At 52.6% G+C, this 9,792-nt stretch overlaps 2 protein-coding genes across 5 annotated transcripts in view; both read right to left on the reverse strand.

Annotated features, from left to right (window-relative positions):
- Positions 1-4,058, reverse strand: part of LOC116816132 (intelectin-like protein) — a 111,791-nt gene extending 107,733 nt beyond the window's left edge. Inside the window, exons 1-3 of one of the 4 annotated variants that reach the window (XM_075071142.1) lie at positions 3,804-4,056; positions 2,406-2,469; positions 1,786-1,950 (exon numbers count right to left, since the gene is read on the reverse strand). In XM_075071142.1, coding sequence (XP_074927243.1) covers positions 1,786-1,950; positions 2,406-2,463 — 223 coding nt within the window. In that variant the 5' untranslated portion in view covers positions 2,464-2,469; positions 3,804-4,056. Of the gene's footprint in view, positions 1-1,785; positions 1,951-2,405; positions 2,470-3,803 lie in introns of all 4 variants that reach the window. The other 3 variants (XM_075071144.1, XM_075071143.1, XM_032765146.2) reach the window with 3 other exon arrangements.
- A 4,019-nt stretch (positions 4,059-8,077) lies between these two features.
- Positions 8,078-9,572, reverse strand: LOC116816133 (interferon-inducible GTPase 5-like). Its single transcript, XM_032765149.2, has one exon. It carries the CDS (start codon positions 9,383-9,385, stop codon positions 8,078-8,080), a length of 1,308 nt encoding a protein of 435 aa, XP_032621040.1. The 5' UTR covers positions 9,386-9,572.
- Between the last annotated feature and the right edge of the window lie 220 nt (positions 9,573-9,792).

Genomic DNA, 9,792 nt, shown 5'->3' on the forward strand with positions numbered 1-9,792 from the left:
AGCTGGGGAGCTCCGGGCCAGCAACTCCCCAGGCTGCAGGGCTTGTACAAGGCCCCTGGAGATACTGGGTTGCAGGGAAAGGCAGCAGCTCAAATCCTCCCTTGCCTATGATGACTGGCTTATACACACTGCAGTTGGCCCCAGTGAAAGGGGGCTGGATGGTGACTGGCAGTAGCCCATAGGCTGAGGCAAGGTGGGGATAAAGGGTGAGGGTTCCTCACGGAGGGGAGACCCAGATCTGTGGGATATTCCCTGGAGGAGCAGCACCCCAGGGAAAAGGGCACCGAGGTCCTGGGAGGGACACGGAGGGCTACGGGACTCCAGCCTGCAGAGGGCGCTCCGATGGCTGGAGAGCTAATTCCCCGAGACGGCCAGCAGGAGGCGCTGCAGGGATGCATCCTGCACTGTCACAAGGCCCAATGAGCTTTTCTCCGCCAGCAGCTGCTGTGTGTGGCGGGGGCCTAAGCTGCAGGGCGCTGGCAGAGAGCTGAGTTCTCATGTCGCTCCAGCAGCAGGGAGGACCCCGGTACCTGGCTTAGTGCACAGTTCTCGCCCCAGTCAAAGGGCCCCTGCTCATCGTCAGTTCCAGCCCTGCTGGAGTCAGCCCGTGGATGTATTCAGAATGAGCCAGTGTGACACTAAGAGCATCCCTAGGGCCAGGGACTCCCTGGTTCCTCGCAGTGACGTTCAGCTGGCCTGAGCAGCTCCGTGTACCCCACCTCGCTGTATCAAAAGGGTGTCAGGTAATGGGTCCCCTTGTCTCTCTATTATCCCTGGACCGACATGGCTACAGCTTCACGGCATTTAAACCGGATGCGAGGGCAGTTCATCAACAGACTTTCTCCAGACGAAGGAAAGGGACCAACACCTCAAACCGGGTGTGGTCAAATTCAGTGGGTGATTCATCCACATGGGAGGCAGCAGGAACAGCCTGGCACCCACCCCAGCAGGGTGAAGACAGCCTGGCACCCATCCCAGCAGGAACAGGAATGCTGGTCGGATCCATTTCAAAGGTTTATTGGGCTATAAAGCGAGGGGAGTGAACCCCTAAATTTCCTTCACCGGTGGAGACAAGGAAAAGTAGAACCTGGGACTCTGTGGGGATCCTGACTACAAACTAACCAGCCACTGCTGGGAAAGGAAGTTTGGTCGGGAAACGCCTGGAATAAACCTTGTGAAGTTACGTCTTTGCCGTTAGACAGCGTAGTTTTACTTCTGTTTGTTGGGAGCGTTTTCTGGCTGGAGCCCGTCTACTGGAACTCGCTTCAAGCCTCCCTCGCTTTACTCAGTAAACTGGTTTGACTGTTTCTCTAACCCGAGCCCGTGCTTTGACTGAACTGAGGTGCTTGTTAGCTCCAGTCAAGATATCAAGCTGTTGTTCCTGGTCTGTGCAGTGATAGGGGCTGTGCGCTGCAGAGGGACGTCTCTGCAGAGCTCGGGGGCCGGAGTTCACTGAGTTACTGGCTAGGTGAGGTTTAGGCTGGAAGGGCCCTGGGCAGTTTGCTGGCAAGACAGACAGGCTGAAACAGGAGGGAGCTGTCAGCTGCAGCACATCTCCCGCCTGCTGGGGCTGGCAGGGCTAGCAGGGTGTCTCACAGCCAGCTCAGTAATGCGGTTCCCCACTGTGCCCACAGGCAGGCAGGTGCCCCTGCTCCTGGCACAGAGGTGCCCGGGTGCATCTGAACTGACTGGACCCAGCTGTGGCCTTTACACTGGGTCTGGAGCAGGCACCCAACAGAGGTGAAGCAGCTTCTGCAGGTCTGGGGACACTGCCTCCATACTCACCTGCAGCCCCGTCCCGGGTGGCTTTAATTTCCTTGCAGCTGCAGGGCAGGCTCTGGTAGCTCTGGCCACTCTGGGAGCAGGACGTGTCTTCCCAGTTCTCCAGCAGGTCACGGATGGCGAGTTTCAATTCAGCAGCACCTCCACTCTCAGCTGCACAGGGGGTGGCTTGGGGTTAGTTAGCAGTTTTCTCTGTTACTAAATATGGGGCCAGAACGGCTTCAGAGTCAAATGTTTTATACTCTTGATTGTCAGCCATTAGGGGCTGTTCTGGGTTTGTACCGCGCCTGGAACCACAGGGAACTGGTCCAGGACCGGGGCACCTCGGCATGACCGTAACCCAGAGTAATACAAGTAATCTCGTTAGGCGCCCACCTCTGCAAACCTGGGCTTCAGGGATACGGACAGAAGAAATTCACCGGAGCAGGTTCCTGGTGAGCTGGGGTGGAAGGAGGCTGCCTGCCAGTTGGGGTCGTTATTGCCTCACTTGTGTAGCAGCAAAGCCTCCCCTGTAGCAACCTGCCCTGCTCTCCCCCTGCATGTATCACAGCCCTGGCCCCAGAGGCAGGGTTAGAGTTTGGGAGAATTAGTTCCCAGAAGAGGAAAACGAAAAAGCCACTTACAGCAAGGGGTCGCCCTGGTCACTGAGAGGAGGAGCAGCAGGAGAGCAAGTTGCTTCATTGTTGACTTTGCAGCAGGGAAAACAGTAAATCAGCTGGTTAATAGCCAGGTTGGGGCTAGTTAGTGTCACAGAGCACAGGAGGTGGGGTGGAGTGGGGGCAGCTTCTCCTCAAACCTCCTGCTTCCAGCGCTGCCCTGGCTGTCTGCATAACCTGCCCGTGGCACTAACACCTTGCAGCCCTTGAGTTCAGTGAGGGTTTGCAGTGACATCCTTAGAGCAGTTCTCATCTTCAGAGCCCACTGAGGGCTCAATGATGGGCTTGTGGGGTGGGAAGCTGAGATGAGCTGGGCTGGGAGGGGAGCACCGGGGACCATGGTGCTGCACAGGGCACTGGGAGGAATTCAAGTAGCATAATGTTCACAGAGCAAACCCTCCACCTGAACCTCTTCTGCTAACTGATAGCTCAGGGGTTTGAGTATTGGCTTCCTAAACCCAGGGTTGTGAGCTCAATCCTTGAGGGGGGCTGCTTATGGATTGGGGCAAAAAAATTGATCCTGCTAGTGAAGGCAGGGAACTGGACTTGATGACCTTTCAAGGTCCCTTCCAGTTCTAGGAGATTGGTAGATCTCCTATTATCATCACTGCTGTAGGGTGGACAGGTCTCATTGTATCATTTTGCAGATGGGGAAAGTAAGGCAGATAGTGCCTGACCTGAAGCCCATTGAAGTCAGTGGAATGCCTCGCACTGGCCCAGTCAGCGTTGGGATCAGGTCCAGGCAAGGGAAGTGAGGGGATCAGTACCCAAGTCCCATCTCAGACCTTTTTCTAGGTGTCTCTCTCCTTGCTTTGCAGCAGAACTGACACCAGCACATTTCACTCATGCCATGGAACCTGCCTGCACACAGCACGGCCACAGCTTCATGAGCCCAGCCAAAGGGCCCTGCAGCACAGCTGCACAGTGGTAGTGGCAGGCAGAGGGGGCTTGTTAAGGCTCAGATTCAGGAGAGGTGGGTTCAATTATCCCCCTGTCACTGACTCCTCAGGCAGGTGATGGACTCTTTCTGGGCTCAGCTCCCCAGCTGTAAAACAGGGATGAAAACCATCTCTACTTCACCAGGATGCTCTGAGGATAAGTGCATTGAGGCTCATGTGTGCTGTGGTGCTGGGCAGCCAGATGGACTCATGCTGATGCTGTGTGATAATAATGCCTAGTGCTGTTCATGAGTGGATCTCAAAGCACTTTCCAGAGCAGCTCAGTAGCGTTATCCTCATTTTACAGATGTAGAGAAACCAACAATGACTTGGGCTTTTTAAAGCTACTGTTTGTCGTATTGACATATCACAACTACTGCTACTTAACATCACAGAGTAACATACTAAGGGAAGGGTCAGGACTCACCTGGTTTCCAGTTCCAGTGTTGCTGAGGCGTCTAACTGCAGATTTCAGTATCAGAAGCTTCTGGCCAGAGAGGCAGAGCTATTCCTCTGATGCGCCAATCACAGATCTAACCTTTTAAAGGGAGTGGAGTCACCGCATAAAAGCAAACACAACTTACAAATACCAGAACTCTCCACTCATGTATGCAGGGCTGGGCAGAGGGTTTCCAGCAGAAACATTAAACAAGGTCAAATCTGGTTCATGTTCCAGGTATCTGAATGTATTGCCCTTCAAAACAACTTCCATCAGCCCAGCCAGGAAACTCTGGGTTTATGCAATAGCTCATGATAGACCTGACATTACTGCATTATCGCTGATTATTTGCGTGCTGGACTGAGTGTTGATTCAGGTGGTGGAGCTGAACGATCCTGATGAAGCCAAAGAAGGATGCCGGAGCTCTGTAGATCCTCCACTGCTATAATAACGAGGCAGGTTAAAGCAAGAACTTTGCTATTTAGGTTTCATTGAAACAGCGTCTCTGACCTTTGTCACAGCTCTGCAACAGTCCCTACGAGGACCCCTTCAGTGCACTGGACCCACTTTAGGGTCACACTCTCACTAGGGGAAGCAACTTGGATTCACTGCCACCTTAGGCCGAACCTCAGAGCCTGCAGCATCCCTGCATCACACCGTGAGCTCCCTTCAGCGAATCCAGCTGAGCTGGACCCTGAGAGAGACTTGAACACACAAAGGGAGCAATTCACCCCCTCTTCAGGGTGCACAGTGACTCTCAGCCAGCATGGTGAGAGCAGCAGGGTTTATTAGCCGTCTGGAACACAGCCTGGCAAGTCCTTGGTTAGCCCAGAGAACAAGAAGTACAGCCTGGTCCATCTGGGTCAGCCCAAAGCACAGACTGACCCCTCTTCAGTCCCAGTCCAGGAGCATCTCTTGCCTCTAGGAGCCCCCACTTCATATACCCATTGGGCCCTTCCTCCATACTTTATTTCTGTTCCTGGGGAAACACTGTCACCTGACCCACTTCCTTAGCCCTTTGTTTTCCAGCTGGTCACACCTGGCTGGCTTCCTGCGGAGGGTGGGCCATCCATGGTCATTAATCGCTAGTTGCCAAATGTCTGGGCAATTCAAGTGGCCTTTGTCTTCTCGGACTCCCCATGGGCTTGGGGCCCCAGGCTCCAAACAGCTAAACATCAGTCATGCCTGTATTGCTGGATCTCTGCAATGAGCAAACAACCTTTTCCCACTACCTAGTGTGATGGGGCAAGGCCAGATGGCTACAGTAAAGTACTGAGAAACAGGAGTGTTAGCCCCAGGCTAAACAAATCCCTAGTACCCTGGTAACCAAATGGCAGTTGCTCCAGGTTAATCAAGGCACCTGGAGCCAATTAAGATCTTTCTAGAAGGCAGTAGAGATAGCTACTTTAATTAGAACACCTGCAGCCAATCAGGCAGGCTAATCAGGGCACCTGGGTTTAAAAAGGAGCTCACTCCAGTCAGGCAGAGAGGAGCCAGAGGAGAAGGAGCGTGTGTTGAGGAGCTGGGAGCAGAAGGCAAGGAGCTGAGACGAGAGCATGAGCGTTGTACTGCTGGAGGACTGAGGAGGACAAGCATATATCAGACACCAGGAGGAAGGTCCTGTGGTGAGGATAAAGAAGGTGTTTGGAGGAGGCCATGGGGAATAGCCCAGGGATTGTAGCTGTCATGCAGCTGTTACAGGAGACACTATAGACAGCTGCAATCCACAGGGCCCTGGCTGGAACCGGAGTAGAGGGCGGGCCCGCGTTCCCCCAAACCTCCCAACTCCTGATCAGACACAGGAGGAGCTGACCCAGACTGTGGGTTCCAAGAGGGGAAAATCACTGAGGTCAACAAATCTGCCAATAAGCGCAGACCACCAAGGTAGAGGAGGAACTTTGTCACAACAGTTAACCAACACCATATGGGGAAACTGAGGCAATGCAATATTAAATACAAAATATTATGGAAATTCCCACACCATCACATGCTTGATATTCAGAAATGCCTCCGGCCACTAAGAACAATCATAGAAGAAGATTTATTTAATTTGTCATTTTTCATCTTCAGTTAGAATAGTTCGCTTCTCGCACAGCACGTTATCCCCAGATCAGAAGTACTGTGCTTTCCAAAGGAAATCAGCATCGGTATCCCAATTTACAGAGAAAAACTGAGAACCAAAGACTGGAGAGACTCACCTGGGGTCATCCAGCAGGTCAGTGGCAGAATTGGGACTAGAACCTAGATTGCCTGATTCCTACTCACTACAAGATCACACAGTATCTCTTGCAGTACAATATCCTTTCTGCTCCAATCCCCCACTGTCCATCACCAGCATCCTTCGTCCCATGTGTCTCAATGTCTGGGTGTGTCAATGTCCCGTGTGACAGAAAATACCAGCGTTCACCCTACAGACTAATTGTAAAGTATCTGGTACAAGGTATGCTTTGTGGTATCAGTTCAAAACTGATTGTTGTCAGAAGCTACCGGTGTGGTCTCTGCTCTGCTCAATGTTGATATCACTCGGCTGCATGTGTGTATTCCCTCTGTGTGCTGTCCCAGCTTTGCGTAAACAGCTGACACAGCAGACTCGGAGAGAACCCCAATGACACAGAGTCTAGTAAGGTATGAAGGCACGTCGGCCAGGTTTATACCATATTGGACACAATAATAGTTCCTCCACGATTGTTACTCTACAGGGCATACTACGAGTATGGCCACGGTCAATGACTCGGCTCAGTCAGTGGCGGGACTTTCCACTGCCCCCTCAGCCGGACAAAAGACACCGCCCCAGGGATGCATTCTATACACAGGTACAAACAAGTTACACATCACTCCTGACGATATTGAGGTACAACCCCTTCTACATTAGTAAGGTGGCCGCTCTCACCTTGTACATGTTAGTGAGAACAAAACAGCTCTATCCATCATATTTACCCTTTTGCCCTGTCATTGGGATGGGTCAATCTGTTCCTTGTTATCTGTATGGAATGTGCAAGTATGTGAATGTTCTGATATCTAGTGTTTCAGTACCTTTTAGGTACGTATCTTCTTGCATCAGCCCTTTCCTTGCCAGCTTCTGTGAGCAGAGCCTGCCTCTGGCTCACAGCTTAACTTTGCTTTATGTTAGCAAAGTCTTGACCATTACCTCAGTTCAGGCCTTAGGCCTCATACCAGGCCTCTGATACCAAGGTTTATATCTTAGGGCCTCCTCTTACTACACTGATAACTTGCTGATCAGTAACATCATGGCAAAATGCACGTAGCAGCATTATATGTAAAGTTATGGACATCATCTGAAATACTGACTGGAGCGCGTTTCCCAGATTAGTTAGGTGGCTAAACAATTCCTCAGAGACAAAGGGCAAACTGATGCCTCAACCATCTGTCAACAAGGCTGATGGACATACCTGCTAAGTGGCCATTCTTTGGCGAGGAAGTGGGCAGGGACAAAAATCTACAGCATAGCAAAGAAACAGCATGAAATTTTCTTTCTCTACCAGCCTGCCTGTCGCCTGGCTCCCAGCTGGAAATGCTTCTCAAAGGGGGGCCAGGACTATAAAAAGAAGGGGGGCACCCCAAGACACCCATCGTCTCACTCTCTGTCTCTGGGGCGTCATAGCTAAGAAGACAAAGGAGAACAGCCTTCGGACTCCAGGGGAGAGCTCCTGACCTGAGAGTTTGGCCAGCAATCTGCTGGAGCATGCGGTGAGAAACTTTGCTTGAATCTAATACAGTTTGGTAAATTAAACACTAGTAAATGTTTTATCTGTATTTTTCTTGTAACCATTTCTGACTTTTATGCCTCACTGCTTGAACTCACTTCAAATCTGTCTCTGGTTTACTTCTAATGGAGCTTCTCACTGCTTTAAACTGTGTCTGTACAGTGGAGTTCTTCCCAGGTTACACCAGAGTTACTCCTGGTTTACAATGGAGTATTTACAACCGAGTTTTGCCCATTTTACAATTAGATGTTTACTGGTAGTGGCGATACCCCCAGTTTGTGACAACATGTTTACAATGGATTTATGGTTTGCACCAGTGTCAGTGAAAGCAGAACCATATCTGATATTTGAGGTTTAAAAAGCAAAGTAACTGCAACAGAATTTTTAGAAATTCATTGCTGTATTTTCTATCCAGCTAGGGAATGAAATTCTGACATTTGGTAGGAAGCTCAGGGGATTTCCTGGGGATGTCGGGGTCCTGATTCCACTTTCCCTCCATAGAAGGTGTCTTGATCTTTCTCTCACCTCCTCTCCGGCTCATTTCTTAGCATCCACCTCAAAGGCTTTGATCAGCACCCTCTGGACACTGGCAGTCACCTCATCCATGAAACTCCTCAACATCTTGTAAGTGGTGGCAAAAGACAGTGCTCCAGATGCCATGGAGCCCAGCACAGGGACAGAGCGCAACACCTCCTTGGATAGCTTTGGCACCTTGCCACCTGCCTGTATCAATAGCTGCACCACCAGGCTGTTGGAGATCTCCTTGGCCAGTGGTGCCTTGATAACAGCCTTCATCTGTCCCACTGGCTGCCCCACTTCTGCTGCCAGCTTCTCCAGAGAGTCATCATCCAGGCCAAAGCTCTTGCAGTAACCTTGCAGGGTCCTGGCCAGGATATCCACATCGCAGGAGATCAGGAGCCCTGGGATGGGCGCTGTGTGGACACCACAGGCCACGGTAGAGATCAGCCACATCTGCTTCAGCATGGCAGCCTTCTTCTTCTCCAGGATGTGCAGGGAGATGTTGGGCAGGGCCATCAGGAAGGCGTGCCGCTTGTGGTGGCTCAGCTCCCTCTCCAGGGTCTCCCCCAGGAGGTGGAAGTCGTATTTGCTGAGATCAAAGGCCGAGAGGAGGAAGACCTGGGGCAAATGGATGCCTTGGGCCCGCAGACCCTCCAGGCAATTCTGTCGGATCTCCTGCAGCACCCCCATCTCGCTGTAGCTGGATGGCCGGCGCCTGAGGGAGCAGTCCAGGTCTACATCTACCTTGGAGCGGACGAAGTAGAAACTCTTGTCCATGGCCTGGATGTGGCGGGCCAGAGCAGCGTGGTTGGCGGTGAAGCGCTGTGAGGTAATGATGAAGAAGATGTCATAGCGCGAGAAGCCAACCTGCTCCAGATAGGCGTCGGGGTGGAAATTGGGTGTGCCGATCCCCGGCAGGTCCCAGATGGTCACGTTGGGATACCAGGGATGCTGGTATGGAGTCGGCTCCCTGGTGGTCTCCACCACACCAGTGCAGGCAGCACCTGCATCTTCATCGCCCAGGCCCCGCAGGGCGTTGACAAAGGACGACTTCCCAGAGCCGGTCTCGCCCGTGATGCCCACATCCAGCTGGACGCTGTCCAGTGACTCCTGCATCTCCTGCAGCCTGGAGGCCACTCCAGCGAGGTTCCCCTCCTCAAAGGCAGCTTTCAGGGCCTCAAGCTCCTCCCTCGACAGCTTGATGATGCCCTCACTGCTCTGTGAGGCCATGTTGGCTCCGGCAAGCTGCTGCAGCCCCTGCCTTACAGAGGGAAAGGCCAGTTCTTGTCTGAGTTCCTGGGAATGCTGAACCGCTGAAACCCTCATATAGGTGTTTGTCTCAGGGCAGCTCCTCCCAGAGACCCAGCCCCATCCCAGCCTCCATCTTCTCTGGCCTGGCCTGTGGCAGCTCCCGCCCCTCTAACCTCCCAGAAATCCAGTTCCCCCTCAGCTGAGATTCCCACTCTGGCCTCCATCTCCTCCGGCCTGGGCTATCACAGCTCCTACAGCTGCCTTGCTTCCAGACCTCTCCTCAGCTGGGATTTCCCACCCTCACCCCCTGCAGCCTCCATCTCTTCTGGTCTGGGCTGTGGCAGCTCCCGCCCCTCTGGCTTTCCAGAGCATCAGACACCAGCATGGGCTGGCTGGGGGGAAGGGTGTGGGCCTGAAGCAAGAGCAGAAGTGAAGCGATTTCTGCTGCAGCAAAGGGTCATGTGAGGTAACGAGCAAGGAGG

Source organism: Chelonoidis abingdonii, chromosome 11 (assembly GCF_003597395.2).
Source record: "Chelonoidis abingdonii isolate Lonesome George chromosome 11, CheloAbing_2.0, whole genome shotgun sequence".
In the NCBI taxonomy this organism is placed as follows: domain Eukaryota; kingdom Metazoa; phylum Chordata; order Testudines; family Testudinidae; genus Chelonoidis; species Chelonoidis abingdonii.